Source organism: Adiantum capillus-veneris, chromosome 9 (assembly GCF_014529385.1).
Source record: "Adiantum capillus-veneris isolate H3 chromosome 9, ASM1452938v2, whole genome shotgun sequence".
Taxonomy (NCBI): Eukaryota; Viridiplantae; Streptophyta; class Polypodiopsida; order Polypodiales; family Pteridaceae; genus Adiantum; species Adiantum capillus-veneris.
Window position 1 is genome coordinate 133,922,298 of NC_140939.1, and position 16,630 is coordinate 133,938,927.

At 45.2% G+C, this 16,630-nt stretch overlaps 1 protein-coding gene across 3 annotated transcripts in view; it reads right to left on the reverse strand.

The window, feature by feature from the left end:
• LOC147451206 (uncharacterized) overlaps positions 1–16,403 on the reverse strand; it is a 121,455-nt gene extending 105,052 nt beyond the window's left edge. For 2 of the 3 annotated variants that reach the window (XM_086520168.1, XM_086520167.1), the window contains exons 1-3: positions 15,805–16,403; positions 484–692; positions 57–401 (exon numbers count right to left, since the gene is read on the reverse strand). In XM_086520168.1, the coding sequence (XP_086376294.1) occupies positions 57–401; positions 484–692; positions 15,805–16,102 (852 nt within the window). In that variant the 5' untranslated portion in view covers positions 16,103–16,403. The remainder of the gene's footprint in view (positions 1–56; positions 402–483; positions 693–15,804) is intronic. The other variant, XM_086520166.1, reaches the window with a different exon arrangement.
• Positions 16,404–16,630: the final 227 nt, after the last annotated feature.

Here is a 16,630-nt window from a genome sequence, read left to right on the forward strand (position 1 = left end):
AAGACTCTGGTTGACTGAAAGACACCTCCTTATAAGGTGTGAGAGAAAATACTTACATAAACACTCCCATCACAATGGTCTACGGCTGGAGAGAAGTGAAAGTAGCACAATTTATCTTGATCAGAACAGAAGGTTCCAGAAGGAAATGTGGCATCTGTGCTGCTGAGGTCCCCATTTGTGCTCCACAAAGGACTTCCATCCTCAGCTACAGCATACAAGCCGGCTATTCCTGCATTGATTAAGATACTACCATCTCCCATCAATGTCAATCCTGTTACTTGCTTAGTTCCCAACATGCTTCCATCAAAGCCGGTATTGTTGAACAAGTCCCATATAGAGAGCAAATCCAGCTCTTGAGAGTAAGCAATGGCAACAACTCTATCATTGGCAGCCATGTACACCTGAAACCACAGAGAAAAGATTAGTCCAAATTTACACTAAAGAGTGATAGTAGATTACCTGTAGGCACAGTAAAAGACGAACTTTGCCATCATTGGTGACTGCTGGAGTCACTAAATGCTCGCATGTATCATTAAGCCCAACAGTCCATTCAAGAGTTCCATCCATGTTAAAGGCATGAGCATTACTTCCAATGCAAGCATACACTCGGCCATCCCCTCCAATCGTTGGAGAGCTAGATTGGTGCAGCAACAAATCTTCACCAAGCAGATTTCGTCTCATCTTTAAATCACCTATGTACAAGATAGTTTTTGGATATGAGGAAATCCAACAGGCCAGAAGATGCATCAAGTAGCAAACGTCATCCAAAAAGTGAGTGCTAGAAGACACGGAGTAAAAAAAAATCCTCTTTCTTAAAATCAGCTTCCAAGTGGGCATATAAGTTGGTTCTAGGTAGTGCCATTGCAACAATACTTGCACTCCAAGAAGAGGATACTAACACAAAAACTACTAACTTCAATTGACAAATAAAAAATGCAAAATAACTTAGAAGAACTCCTTTACATGGAGCACGGGCCTTCCAAAACCTCAAATCACTATTAAGCGGCCAAGGGGCCTAAACCCTAAGAAGCAGAAGCACTAGAAGAAGAAGAAGTGAAAAATTGATGATGTGGCACCTACAGTACGGAATTCTGGATTTTACGATGACTGATGACGTGGCATATTGTACGGAATTCCAAATTTTACATTGGCCAGTTGCTTTTGAGTTTAAAGCTTTTCACGTAAACTGCTTTTAATGGCCAAGGGCCTTTAAATACGAGGGATTATTTCCTTTTGTAAAACTGAGATTTTGTGAGCCATAAAAAATCCAGAAGTACCATTGTAAATCAGTAAACTCATGACCATGGAGCTCTGAGCTACTATGTTTTTTTGGTTTTTTTCTTACATGATAAACTGGACTGCAAGATGGATGTATTAGCTTTGTCCCATGGGCCGACTTCGGCCTTTCGTGAACGTTAATACGCTTTCCTTTCCCTTCCTCTCTCTCTTGGCGAGAAAAGGGGTTGTATTCTGTGTACATAGGAGACCTCTGGAGATGCTCCATGGCCTATCACCAAGAGGAAGTACAAAAGCAGGGTACAATGTGTAGGCTATGTGAACCTCTGTACAATGAGTGTAAAATGAACCACTGTGGGGGTGCATAATGCCATGTGATGTCGGCATGATCCTGATTCAAAAGAATTGGCGATATCACCCATGTATGAAGGAAGACGCATTGACGCTGCTCCGCTGCCCTGGAGGAGCCAGCTGAAGAATCCCATTTAACTGCAAAGAATATGCAACATCTCTATCCAAATGGCTATCAAAATGGTGGACGTAGGGGAGGATTGTGAGCCCAGAATGTGGACACATCGGCCCTTCCACATGGTCCAAAGCGTGATGCTGCATATCGTGCTGAAAACTATAGCTCACTCGCAAAAATCCAACTGGTGACATGTATCTAAGATCATCTGTAGAGTGCCCAGTCTATATCCTAAGGGAGTAAGCATGAAGACCGAATCTGTCGGCAAGCCCTGAAAAAAGGTGTGTGACCCCGGAAATTGCAAAAGCCATGCAACTAGCCCCACGTCACGAACCCATCATGGATGCCCACTCTAATCAACAAACAACAAACTGCCATTCACATTGGCTGCGCATATGGACAAACCCAGAAACAGTGCCTCAAGGAAGCGGGCTCTAAAGTACATCTCTAACAAGTCGGATCATGACCAGTGACGTGTGGCTGATCCGGAGGGTCCAGATGCATGACCAAAACTGTCACTAGAAAGCTCAGAGGATTGGCTTGTGCGGTGAGGTGGGTGTCGGATCCGGAAAAGAAGACTCCTCCCAAGGGATACACTGTACTCAAAAATAGAGGGGCTCCATCGTCACTCAACGAAGGTCACTACCACTCACCAGGATCCCAATCCAAATGAAAAGGGGCTTTTCCCGCCAAATCAACTATCTCCAAAGTGGTGCCTCCTCAATAGTGCAAGCAGAGTCAACACACGATCTCCTATGTAAAGAGCCTACCACTCTTAACAGGCTGCCAATGGGCAGTCAACTGTTGATCAGGTGGAACCTCACCCTAAAACTCCAGTTTGATGGGACGTCCATTATGGCCGGTCTCAGCAATGCTAAAGACTAGAGTCCCCTGCTGAGCAACAATCGGGGCTCCCGCAAGAGGATCGAAGTACACCCACAAACCTTGATGAGAAAGTAAAAGAGTTTGTCCCCCAATAAAGTCAAGTGGAATAAGCCTCATCGATCTCTCTCACGGGCAGCAATTCCGCTGCAGATTTTGTAGGTAGCTCCAATAACCTATGCACCAACCAAGGAAGAATCAAACCAACGGTGTAAAGAGCCTGATGGCCCATCATCCCAACTAGCCCAGTCAATGTGAGTTGGTGTTACCAGGGAACTAGACCCTGTCGCCGTTCCCGTTCCGCATTCCGAGTAACTCTGATGTCTAGCTGATGCCCTTCTACATCTGTCACATGTGCATTCCATACAAGTGTCTGCCTCACTACCTCCTTGACACACGAAGGTGGGTGTCGAATCAAAGCAAGACGTAATTCCTTCCAAACCTGCAACGAGTAGCACATAAATGGTGACAAATGGAAGTATCCAAGGGTGCATCTGTGAACATGAATCTGATGGTCGGGCGCCAAACACCGATAGCATCTGTAGATCCAAAATGAGGAGAGGTATGTGACAAAGCATGGTAGAAAAACAGTTTCCAAGGCTCAGCCCTTGGAAACAATTCACGTACTATGAACTTGGCAAGCAATGCCTTGCTCTGCAGGTCTGGATCAATAATTCTCAAGTGTCAGTAGAGCCATCTAGGCCACCCCACAGAAAGTTGCGTACCAAGCGCCTCAAACACGCCATGATGCCAGAGTGAAGAGTGAAGAGTCATGCAGGATGTGGTGAACCAAGCCGTCGCAAGAAGAACTTGATTCACCACAAGAGCTCTGCCAGCCAAAGTTAAATGCAAGGATGATCAATGGCAAAGTTTCTTCTTGGTAGACCATAGTAGGGGCACAAACTGTTGCTCAACTGACACATCAATGCCAACATGGAAACCCAAATATCTGCAAGTCTGGCCAAGTGAAATAATCTTGCGCATCCCACTAAGAATCCTCATCCACTCCTACAAGAAGACTTGTGCCAATTGATGAGAGCACCACTGGCCAAGCAAAAGGTAGCCAAAGCATCCCGTAGACTGTCCAAGGTGAGTGTGTCATATCGTACAAGGAGCATAGTGTCATTTGCATACTCTTGATCCAACAAATCTGGCGAGTCATCCAAAAGCATAGTAAGACCTCTTAACTATGGGGTTTTGTGGCGCAAGAAGAGAGACATGGCCTTAGCAAAAATAGAAAGAAGTAGGTCAGGGGACATCCTTGTCGGACTAAACGAGCCTGAGGAAAACGCCGTCCAATGTGACCTCTAATCATGACAGCGTTGGAAGCAGTACGTTACAATGAAGATACACCTCTGATCCATTACAAGGGGAAACCCATCCTTTGAATAGTGCCCTCCAAGAAACCCCAATTTACTCTATCATAAGCCTTCTCAAAATCAAGAAGCATGAGCACTTTAGGCTGATCTGTCTAAAGGGCACTCAATTGCCTTATAGAAAGTGAAGATGTTATCTAAAATACATCGATCCTGCACAAAACATGTCTCTGAAGCATGGGTAAGCTCGGGCATAAAGGGTTTCAAGTGCATACTGATCATGCAAGCAAAGATCTTATACATGGAAGACATGAGAGTGATTGATCTCCGAGACGATGTATCTTTGACTTTCGGTATAAGAGAAATAAGTCCCGAACACATAGAGGCCGGCATCCCTCCTATGTCGAATATGTGTTGTAAGCATGAGAGCATAATGGGACTAAGTGCATCCCAAAACTGCAAGAAGAATTGTCTAGTTAGTCCATCCTCTCCAGGACAAGAGGCACCATCTAGGCCAACCACTACATCATGCATCTCCTACATAGAGAAGGGAGCTAGTAATGTATGGTACATAGTCTCTATAGCCACAGGCTTTACATGAGACCAAACCTCTTCTCTTGCATGCAAAATATCATCAGTAGGTTGATCGGCAATAAACACAGGCTCAAAATAATATGAAGTTATGTCCTGTCTACAAAATCTCATAAGGCTCTAATAGAAGTCCCCTTGGGCCGAAAGTGTGCAAAGAAATTCTTATTCATCTTATCTACTTTGGATATCCATGTCCAGACCAAAGCATGATAGGCGAAATCGGGCTGGAACAGTGGAAATTCAGCCGAGTTTATGCGGGGCAGCTTGTAGGGAACCACAACGTTGATTCCCTCTTTTGAACAATAAAGAAATACCGAAAGGGGCGCCTAAGTTAGGGGCCAATCTGGTGTCCGTCTACTCATACAGGTGCAATCTAGCAGCCTGTATCCCTCTCCCCTTTGTTGTGTCTTGAAAGTACAGGTAAAATAGACGACTAATAATGGGTGAAAGCTAAATCAAGGTTTGAAGTAAAGTCTACCGCCCTTTTTGGATTGAACAGGCCGGTTTCACATACCCCCCTCTTGAAATCTCAAACGTCCTCGTTTGCATCTATGTCGTACATGCTTACTGTCAACACTGATGTATTCAACACCTGTCGACACATACATGCTCATTGTCAACCCTGGTGTATTCAACACCTCGTCGACTCATGTATTGCCTGCGTGTGAACCCTGTCCCAATGACATAGTGGTAGCTGCGCACTCTGCCATTGCTTTGAGTCACTAACTTTCCAATGACAAAATGGTAGCTGCACATTTTGCCACTGTCTTATAGTACACGTTGGATCCCGTAACACTTTCGAGCATACCCAAACCGACAGTTTAAGAATGCAGTTACACATGTACTCTTTAATAGAAGCAATCACTGTATCCTTGACAAACTGACAAGAAATACTCACTTCTATAGCACTAACCAAACTTTTGGACATTCCATAAGAGCAATTGCCAAACTGACAATCTGTACAGCTCTAACATTCATGTAAGAGGTATTTCATTTGAGCTCACTTTGAATACCATGTACATCATTTGTTTCAGAATCCATTGTCACACTGACAATCCATGTAGCTCTGAAACTCAAGGGGTCAAGGTAGGTTGCAAATCGAAGGCTTCAAGGTAAAGTGATAACACAGTTGGTGACTTTGCTAGTTCACCTTCTTCCATCCACTTAGCATCCATTGGTGGATAGTTTCTGAACTTTACCAAGTAACGCCTAGCAACCTTGCCTTTCACTTTCCTTTCTTTGTGTGCCAAAATCTGTTCAGGGACCAAGATCTCGTCAAGTTCCTCGACTTCCGACTGATCTTCAGCTGGCATATCTTCTCGCACTTCACCCACATAGGGTCTGAGAAGACTCACATGAAACGCATTGTGAATCTTCCAACTGTCAGGCAATTTCAGCCTATATGCAACATCACTGATTATGTCGCACACTTGAAAAGGCCCATAGTAACGCATGCTGAGCTTTGGAAACAGTCTTTCCTTGCCCTTCATCTTCTTTAACCTTGCCTTTTCAAAGCGTAAAAGCACCCAATCACCAAGTGAATATACCACTTCACGACGGTGACGATCAGCTGCTTTCTTTTGCTTTGCCTGAGTCTTTTCCAAGGCCACTTTGACCTTCTTGTACATTTCATCCATGTCCTGAACATACTTATCTGCTGCAAATATCTTGTCCTTTGTATGCAGTATGGGAGGAACTTTCTTGCCACCTTCAACTATCTCAAAAGGTGCCTTGCCAGTTGATGAATGCACTGTATTATTGTATGCATACTCCACCAATGGCAAATACTGCTCCCACTTTCCTTTATGCTGTGACACATAACACTTCAGCAGATCTAGGACAGTAGAATTTGCCTTTTCTGACTGCCCATCTGTTTGAGGATGAAATCACGAAGAGAATTTGAGCGTTGTGCCCATATTCTCAAACAAGCCTCTCCAGAACAAACTTGTCATGCGTGGATCGCAGTCGCTAACAATCGACTGTGGCATGCCATGATACTTGAAAATATTGCTCATAAACAAGCGTGCCATCTGATCTGGCTTTATCTTCTTCCTCACAGGAATAAAATGAGCTTGTTTGCTGAATCTGCAAATAATGGTCCAAATACCATCGTTTCCTGTCTGCGTTCTCGGAAGATCAAAGATAAAATCCATAGCAATACTTTCCCATGGTTTATCTGGAATAGGTAGTGGTTGCAATAACCCTGGTGCCTTTTGCCTGTCAAACTTGACCTTTTGGCATATTAGGCATTCTCGCACAAAGGCATCCACATCCCTTCTCAATGTAGGCCAATAGAAGAATGTCTCAACCGCTTTAACTGTAGCATCGATACCACGATGCCCTGCATACGGTGGGACATGACTCTCTTTCATAACTTTGCGTCGCAATGGCTTTGTGACACACAATCTGCCATGCATCATCATGAACCCGTCTTTAAGAAGATAGTGTTCATGACGTTGTCCATCCATTAGTTGCTCGAAGACCCTTGCAAAATCTTCATCATTTGCACACTGTTCTCTCATATCATCAAGTTCATGATGATAAGGAATCGACACAGCTGAAATTTGTGGCTTCCTTGACAAGGCATCAGCCACAACGTTCTTCTTGCCTTCCACATGCACAATCTGAAAATGGAACATGGACAAGATATTTGCCCATCGCATATGCTTCTCAGATAACTTTGTTTGTGTCAAGAAGTATCGCAAGGTCTGATGATCCGTTTGGACAACGAAATCTGCACCTAGCAGGTAGTGTTTCCAACTTAAGAGCGCATGAATCACAGCCAGTAACTCTTTCTCATAGACCTGCATGGTCATCTCTGGCCCTTGCAAAATTCTGCTCTCATAGGCTACTACCCTATCATCTTGCATTAGCACTGCACCAATGCTACTACCACAGGCATCACACTAGACCACAAATGACTTCCTAAGATCTGGCAACACAATGACTGGATCTGAAGTCATCTTTTCCTTTAAGAGATTAAAAGCTGAAATCTCTTTCTGTGTCCATCTAAAGGTGACTAGTCGCCTTCTTTTGAAGAGCATGTAAAGGTGAAGCAATCTCAGCGAAATTTCGGATAAACCTTCTGTAATAGGAGCATAGTCCCAAAAAGCTTCGGACATCATGCACCATCTTCAAATTTGGCCATGACTTGATCGCTTCAACTTTTGCAGGATCCATTCTGACACCATCCTTTGAGACAATGTGTCCCAGAAAGTGAATCTCCTCCAGAAAAACTCACTTTTCTTTGCATTGATGAGGAACCTATGACTGCGTAGCTCTTTGAACACAATGGCCAAGTGATGCCTATGCTCCTCTTCATTCGTTGAGTAGACTATCATGTCATCAAAGAATGTACCAACAAACTGCTGTTGTGGACGGAAAATTCTGTCCATCATCCTATTGAACGTAGCAGGAGCATTTGTGAGACCAACGGGCATCACTAAAAATGCATAAAAGCCAAACGTCGTTCTAAAAGCAGTCTTGTGCACATCCTCTGATCTAATGCGGATCTGATGGTACCCACTCTTTAGATCTATCCTGCTAAACATAGCTGCTCCTTCTAATTTGTCCATAATATCATCAATTCTAGGTATAGGGAACCTATTCTTGATGGTATTCTTGTTCAGTGCACGGTAGTCGATGCACATACGCCATGAGCCATCCTTTTTCTGCACCAACAACACTCGAGAACAGAATGGAGATGAACTGGGCTGAATCAGCCCCTTTTCTAACGACTCCTGTACTTGGCCCATTATCTCTTTCTGCTGAGCCGCACTAACCCTGTACGGAGGCTTATTTGGTGGGCTACTGCCTGGCACCAAATCTATCGCATGGTCCTCGGGTGTGTCTGGCGATAATTGAGACGGTAATGAATCGGAAAAACAGTCACTATACTGTTGTAAAAACATTGACCTTTCTTTATCTAGCACAGATAAATTTGATTCATCACAATCTGACACTTCACGTGCAAAAACCAAGTACGCAGAAAGATGCTTTTTCATTACAGAAGTAATAGCAGAAGCTGATACAGTAGGAATAGACTCCCCTTTAAGCTTTACATCCAGAATGTGAGTCTTTCCATTGCTCTGTACAGTGATCTTTTTGTTGTAGGCATCCATGATTCCCTGTATACGAAACAACCAAGGAATACCTAACAACACATCTCATCCGTCCAGTGGCATGATGTAAAATTCTTCAGCATCTACATAGGACTGGATATGTAGACGCAACTTTCTAATGATGGGCGCCACAGCCTCTGTATGGCCAGGACATGCCAAACCTGCCTCTGTTGTATACCCCATCTCTTCAGGTCTGATTCCCAACTTTGAAGCCAATTTTGGGGAAATGAAGTTGGCTTTGGCACTTGGATCAAAGAAGATAAGCACTGTTGGATCCCTGACCTTTCCCCATGCTCTGCAAAGCTCACTTGCATCTGAATTTGGCTTGTCGCCCACCATATCTGGCATTAGACCAGCCATGGGCTTATTTCCTTTCCTGTCCTCCTTGTCTTCAGAATCAGCTGGCCTTTTCTTTGTAGGACAATTGTAAGCAATGTGGCCAGGCTGCTCACAAATAAAGCATTTGTTCTTTGTCCTCAGGACCTTCTTTTGCTCTGCTGACTTGCGAGGAAAACGTCTTTTCCATTTTTTTGCTGGTCCTTTTTCTGATTCAGCCGTAGCTTTGTCTTTCCCTGCGTTGGCTGACTCCTGAGTCCCTTTAGGAGCCTCATTGGGAACGTGCTTCTTGGCTGAATTTTTCTTGCCTGATCCTGCCTTGACGCCAGTGTTAAATTCACAATCTTCTCCATTGAGAAAACCATTGCTAGTGTTTGCTACCTCGATGAGCTACGTCAAAGTAGTGACTTTTGTCTTCGTACAGTACTTTCTCAATCCTTTAGGTAGGCCACAACAGTATTTTTCAATCTGTTCTGTCAATGGCACAAACCTTTAGGAAGTTACTGGAAGTAGAGCTTTCCAAAACTTCCGATTGTAATCATCCAGATTTCTGCAAGTGGCAGCATTAAGCTGGTGCCATTCTGTCATGACATCTGCTTCAAAGTCATCAGATAACCATGCTGCTGCAAAAATCTGCTTGAAGTAAATCCATGTGGACGGAGCTTGCCCTTGAAGCAATAAAGTTGTCCACCATTGTCCCGCATTCCCTGTTAAGAAAGTGGCTGCCTTGCGGACCTTTGAAGCCTCTGTAAAGTTTCCCCCTGCATAGGCCTTGTCAAACTGTTGGAGGAATGAGAGAGCCTTCCTCTTGTCATCAAACCCTGTAAAGGTCGTGAATGTCACACCTTTGCCACCTTCTTTGTATGGAGTTGGCCTCTCCAGCGGCGTTAAATTGTCATATGGAAGTGACTGAAACATGGGAACACTGTTAGGGTTCATCTGTGTTCCCTGACCGCAATTAAGTTGACCTGGAAATGCCATATTTGGCTGCTGATTTGTAATTCCAGCCATACCAAAATTTGCCTGTGGCATCCCAAATTGGCCCTGAGTGATCTGAAACCCTGGTAGCATGCCCGTGACACCATACATGGGGTTGGGTATCATCGTTTGAGCACCCTCGAACACTGTTCCTGGCGTGTAAAACTGATTTCCAGGTGCATGACCAGCCATGCTCTAGAATACCGATCCACCTCCAAAATAGCCAGGATGTACTGAAGGTGGTCGGAAGACCTGTTGCATAGCATCTAGGTTGCTTCCCTGCCCATTAGAACCAGCTATAGGCTGTTGAAAGGTGGCGGGCTCAACTGGTACAGCCTGAAAGACTGGCATCTCAGCCACCTGTTCTTGGACTTTAGGCACAGGTTGTGGAGACTGCATGTTCTCCGTCAAGTGTACAGGTGTTTCCATTGACTGTGCTGTATGAATCACCTGTGCTCGAGCCTTAATAGGCTTTTGAATATGATCCAGTGACCCAACTTGCTGAGACGGAACAGGAGGTTGCAGAAAGGCTAAAAACCTCGGATTCTGCATTACTTGTGTGAACATAGCCACAGCAGTAGCCAACTGGGTCCTGAATATATCGTCATCTGTCTGTGGTGGTCTTGAGGACTCACCCACTTCATGTGTCTGTTGACCCTCTAAAGGGGAAACCTCTTCAGTCACATCATTTGGTCTGTCAGCCATAATTGCAATTCCCTGTGTCTATGATCCCCTGTGTCTACAAGCCCAAAACTGACCAAGGCTCACTTCTATGGGAAAAAGTGATTTAATCCCGTCGATGGAACCATGAAACCGGCCTGTTCAATCCAAAAAGGGCGGTAGACTTTACTTCAAACCTTGATTTAGCTTTCACCCATTATTAGTCGTCTATTTTACCTGTACTTTCAAGACACAACAAAGGGGAGAGGGATACAGGCTGCTAGATTGCACCTGTATGAGTAGACGGACACCAGATTGGCCTCTAACTTAGGCGCCCCTTTCGGTATTTCTTTATTGTTCAAAAGAGGGAATTAACGCTGTGGTTCCCTACAAGCTTCCCCGCACAAACTCGGCTGAATTTCCACTGTTCCAGCCCGATTTCGGTAGCATACTTGTACTAGAACCCTTCACAGTCAATATTCCCACGTATTGGCTGACTTTCCCGACGCATACGGGCACTTTGCAAAACCTGGCGAGAATCTGCAGCACGCTGAATTCTCTGTTTTCAGCCCTGAAAATGCGCCAGATCACCTGTACAGCGGCCCCCTTGCGTCCCCGAACCTCCTGGGGGTATTAGGGTCCGTTTAGCGCCAAAACCCTAAACCTGCAAAAATACACAGCAGGCTGTAATTTACTGTTTCGGGCTCCGTTTCGCGTGCCGGTCGCATCCGTAGCAAGTCCTCGAGCTCCCGCACCTGTAGGGCTACTTGCCCTTCGAATCGGACGAGATTTCTGGCGTGAAACCTCTCCGAATTCACCTGTACCTGCGGGGGATTAGCCGCTAGCTAATCCAGTACCTGTGCAAGAGGCTCTTGCCTCGGCAATCGCGCATGAACCCACACAACTGTACATTGGTCAAATGAAGAGCCCACTAGAGGGGCATAACATACTGCCAAAGGGGAGAGAGAGAGGGCAGTGCGTAGCGTGCAGGGCATCACTCCTGGCACCGCACTGTGCATAAGAGGGAAAGCAAGCACTCCATAGCTCTTAACCTGTGACAAAAACTGAATTTTTGGAAACACCCCTCGGGAAATCTAACTGCCCTGCATTGCATAGCTAGTGTGGAACTGTCCAGAGGGAGTCCAGGCCTGAGGGCAAGAGAGCACTAAGGTTGGGCAAGGACTATGGTTAGCCAAGTGGGGTCATTGACTAGCCAAAGTGGAATCCTTTGCTACAGAGGCTACATTTCAGTTCTGGATGTGGCCGCAGTGTACAAAGAGGGTCGGATGACCTAGAAAGATACATTGGCAGCATCTCCTAAAATTTAGGGAACTGCTATTTTGGGACCTGAAAATGTGTTGACGTCATTACCTCCGGAATGACAAAGGGAACATTTTCTTACTCTGTCGTGAAGTCAACTGACGCACCAGTTGAGATATTTTTAGCCGGGAATGCCCAAAGTCGGAAAATGTGCCATGTGGCACTCTGTGAGCACTCTGCTACTCCTGGCCAGAGAGGGGGCGCCTAAAATGAGAGGAGGCTGATTTTCAGAATTTGTCACAGGTTAAGAGCTATGGAGTGCTTGCTTTCCCTCCTATGTACAGTGCGGTGCCAGGAGTGATGCCCTGCACGCTACGCACTGCCCTCTCTCTCCCCTTTGGCAGTATGTTATGCCCCTCTAGTGGGCTCTTCATTTGACCAATGTACAGTTGTGTGGGTTCATGCGCGATTGCCGAGGCAAGAGCCTCTTGCACAGGTACTGGATTAGCTAGCGGCTAATCCCCTCGCACGTACAGGTGAATTCGGAGAGGTTTCACGCCTGAAATCTCGTCCAATTCAAAGGGCAAGTAGCCCTACAACGGGAGCTCGAGGACTTGCTACGGATGCGACCGGCACGCGAAACGGAGCCCGAAACAGTGAATTACAGCCTGCTGTGTATTTTTGCAGGTTTAGGGTTTTGGCCCTAAACGGACCCTAATACCCCCAAGAGGTTCGGGGACGCAAGGGGACCGCTGTACAGCCGATCTGGCGCATTTTCAGGGCTGAAAACAGAGAATTCAGCGTGCTGCAGATTCTCGCCAGGTTTTGCAAAGTGCCCGTATGCGTCGGGAAAGTCAGTCAATGCGTGGGAATAGTGACTGTGAAGGGTCCTAGTACAGTTATGCTGCCGAAATCAGGCCGGAACAGTTGAAATTCAGCCAAGTTTGTGCGGGGCAGCTTGTAGGGATCCACAGCATTTATTCCCTCTTTGAACAATAAAGAAATACCGAAAGGGGCGCCTAAGTTAGGGGCCAATCTGGTGTCGGTCTTCTCATACAAGTGCATTCTAGCATCTGTATCCCATTCCCCTCTCTTGTGTCACTATAGCGCACGTATAATAGACGACTAATAATGGGTGAAAGCTAAATCAAGGTTTGAAGTAAAGTCTACCGCCCTTTTTGGATTGAACAGGCCGGTTTCAATGGGACACACAAAGACATGAAGATGAACAAGATGAATTTGAATATACTGTAGAACAAATATACTAAGTAAACGATTGTCTCAGGTGGCCCCTTTCATCGAGCTGGGAGCACCAATGCATGTGGAAGTCAAAGGAAAACAGGCAAAGGTCTTATACTATGATATGAGAGAAAAGATAGCAGTCATGAGGCAGACAAGGTCATTGACATCAGTTTGGATATCAAATGAGCTGACACCTACCCAACTAAAGAACACATCAGCAGAACTAGATAAAGTAAGAGAAGCAAGAAAGAAGGGAAAGTGGGCAGTCTACAAAGGAGGAAAAGCCATCATTAGAGACTTTGTCAACAAATGTAGTAGCAGGCCTAATGTTTCTTGGGGTCCCATGGCAAAGGGTCCAGCACACACTTTAGGTGACTGGCTACGATTTTCAGGCTTATCAAAGAAGCTTCAGAGCATCCAGCTACAGGGCATGAGAGGGGTGCAAAGCATGTGTCACGACATCACAGAGGCAGTACCAGCTGAGTGGCTCACACCTCTCGAGTCAACAGCGCCCAGATGGATGGGAACCTTCACGCGGACTAGAGGTTCTAATCGCAGTTCGGGCTTCGTTTAGTTTCGATCGTCTCGACAAACTATAGCCGTATCCCGAATTCGAAAAAAATGCATTTTCGAGCTTGTCCGTCATTAAAAAAATTGCCCAAATCTTCATTCTTTTCTTTAGTTGCTGCACCGGATTTTCAACTTTTCTTTGCCTTCCCACTGAGAGGTGTAATCTCTGTCAGATTCTTCGCGAGAACCCATGTGTAATCTGGGATTCTTTATGGCTTTATGTCCTGTAAGACAGAGCGATGAAGACGGGAGCACGCCCAATGTGCGATGTATGAAGAGTGGGAGTGGCTAATAAGTCCAGGGTCAAGACACAAAGATTCTTTCACAAAAGTCTGCGTGAGCTGCAAAAAGGATCGGATCCTCCGTAGAAGAAGCATCTTTCTGTGCTCTGATACCACTGTCAAGATTCTGTCGCGACACAACAGAGATTCACTTCAATTTAACTGACAAAACAAGACAGATGACACGGCCCGGCGTAGTTCCGTGCCAAGACGTATTGGCCCCAAAGACTGGCGTCCCTTTCGGTATTTATTTTTATATTAATCTGTGTGCAAAGTACAATTGAGCACGCGGATGCTCACTCTCAGTCTCTGCGTCCAGATGCCCTGCAGAGTGAGGCCCTTGGGCTTATTTATTCTTACAAGGGATGCCCAAAAGCAGAGCCCCAAAAAGTTAAACTCAAGAGCAAAAGTTCCAAAAGCTAATGGTCTTCAAAAGCTACTAAAAACAGCCAGCGCAATTTACGAAAAAATCCGTACACTGCCATGTCAACATGTCAATGCGTTTTGCGGAGATCTGTACACTACCATGTCAGCACGTTTTGCGCATTTGTGATTTCAAAAAGAGGGTCCCAAAAATTAAATAAAAATCAAAAAAGGAAACCAGCAAATAAAGTTAGTGTTTGTCACAATCTCGTGACAGATGTCCCACAAGCCGTTGCATAGAAACCACAACCACATGATCAACTTACAATGAGCATAGTTGTCTTTGGTAAGTTTGTTGCAAGCGTTCAAACACGGGAGAGCCATTTCGGTGATGAACCCTCCCAGAAAGAAGCAATTTCGGGAAAAAGGTAAGAAATTGCGTCAAAGCCGGGACTTGATGGGTTTTGATGGGTTTTGTAAAAAAAAAAAACCACCCTTTTAGCTTAGGCTTAACCAAGGGCTAGTGTTCTATAAAAACCCATTATACTCCTTCTGAACACACACACACACACACACAAAATTGGTGTCGTACACCAAAGGCCAGCGGGGAAAAGACACTACCAATCTGGACTTAGAAAACGCAGCCGGCCACCTGTCCTCAATGCTCCAATTGCCCATGCTCCCACTCGCACCCGTTGCCGATCCTCCACTGCCTGCTCTACTTCTTGGGCTGCTCTCCCACAATCACGAGCGGAACAGTTTTGATATCATGTATAGGTTGCTGATGCAAAAGCATAGAGAGAGAGAGAGAGAGAGAGAGAGAGAGAGAGAGAGAGAGAGAGAGAGAGAGAGATTGCTCTAATCAACCAACAAGGCAATGAATTAGATGATTACTAGATTACTACAATGGGGTGTGGCACTTGTACGACAAATGTGTTAAAAGTTATGCATCTCAAGTGAATGCCCAATGTGATCCTAGTATATGCATGTTGTCTATACAGTCTATAAAGCTGAAAATTTGCGGCAGGATCTGCACAGGTTCTTTGTCAAACTTGGATCTCTCCCTTTCTCTCATGCTTCTCTGCTCTCCTAATCCCTTTGTGGGTATGCCACATCAGCAGCTTGTCACATATGGTAAGTTGTTAATCATCTCCCATTGTGGATCCCCCTCTTTAGGTCCATGCTAGGAGAAACAAAGGATCCTGAAGCCAAATCTTCTTCGCAGAGAGCAATCCCACAAGCAATGTCATTGAGCCTCCATTGGGTGTCCACTTGTGCACACTGGCCGATCTAAGCAAGCCAACTACCAACTCTCCTTCCCCTATGAGTTACCAACCATTGAAAGTTCATGACAAGGTATGGGTGGCGAATAAGATAGAGAGTGGCCAACATAAGCCAGCCAAGTACAAATTGTCGTTCCCCAATGAGCTCCAAGCCATTGACAGTTCATGACAAGGAGAGAATGGACAGACCAAAAATTGGAAGAAACGGTTTACACATACCTTTGCAATGGAACAATGCAAGATCCGAATCTGATTTGATATTTTCACCCGTTGATAACCCAACCAGTTGGCTGTAATCATTCACCATATCATCGGAAAAATCTGAAATCAAGCTTAGGGATTTTCCAAAATTAAGGAGCCCTGATTTTTCCATGAAAACATCATGAGCCTCTGCTGTGGATTTCGAGGTAGAAACAAAATTGCTCTTTTCTGAGTCTAATCCAGACACTGCAGATGCATAAACAAGAAATAGCAACAGGTGTATCGCACTAGATTTGTATTTTAAGGCCTTTGGCATGCTTCTTGAAGCCCTATGCTGCTCAATGAAAGTTTCAAAGGAGCCTTCATGCCGCTAACAGCTCTTCACGTGAACTTAGCTCTACATCCCTGCAGATGGGCGAATTCAAGAGCATTGTGGCGCGTAAAGCCGAGGAAAGCTATGCAAGTTCTGCCAAAGCCTAGAGCTCCTTTCATCTTCGGAAGGAGGGTACATCTCGCTGTTCGCTCTCCAGTAGGCTGGCTATTATAACTGTCATTTGTGTCCTGCTCACTGCTCTTAACGGTAGTTTGTGGGTTCGAATCTCGATCGCTTAAAACCTTGGTGGTGGAGGGGGGAAGGGCGCTTTGAGAGTGCACACTGCACTCTCAAAGGTGATCGAGTGCAGTGTGCACTCGATCACCTTGGGTAAATCTATTCAAAAGTTGACCATTCCAATACTACATAGCCATTGTGAGATGCCTACATGCAACTACTTTGACAGCAGAATGTGGCAAAGGCCTTTCTTAGAATACCCTCCTCTCTAGGTAGATCTCCTTAAGTAGATTA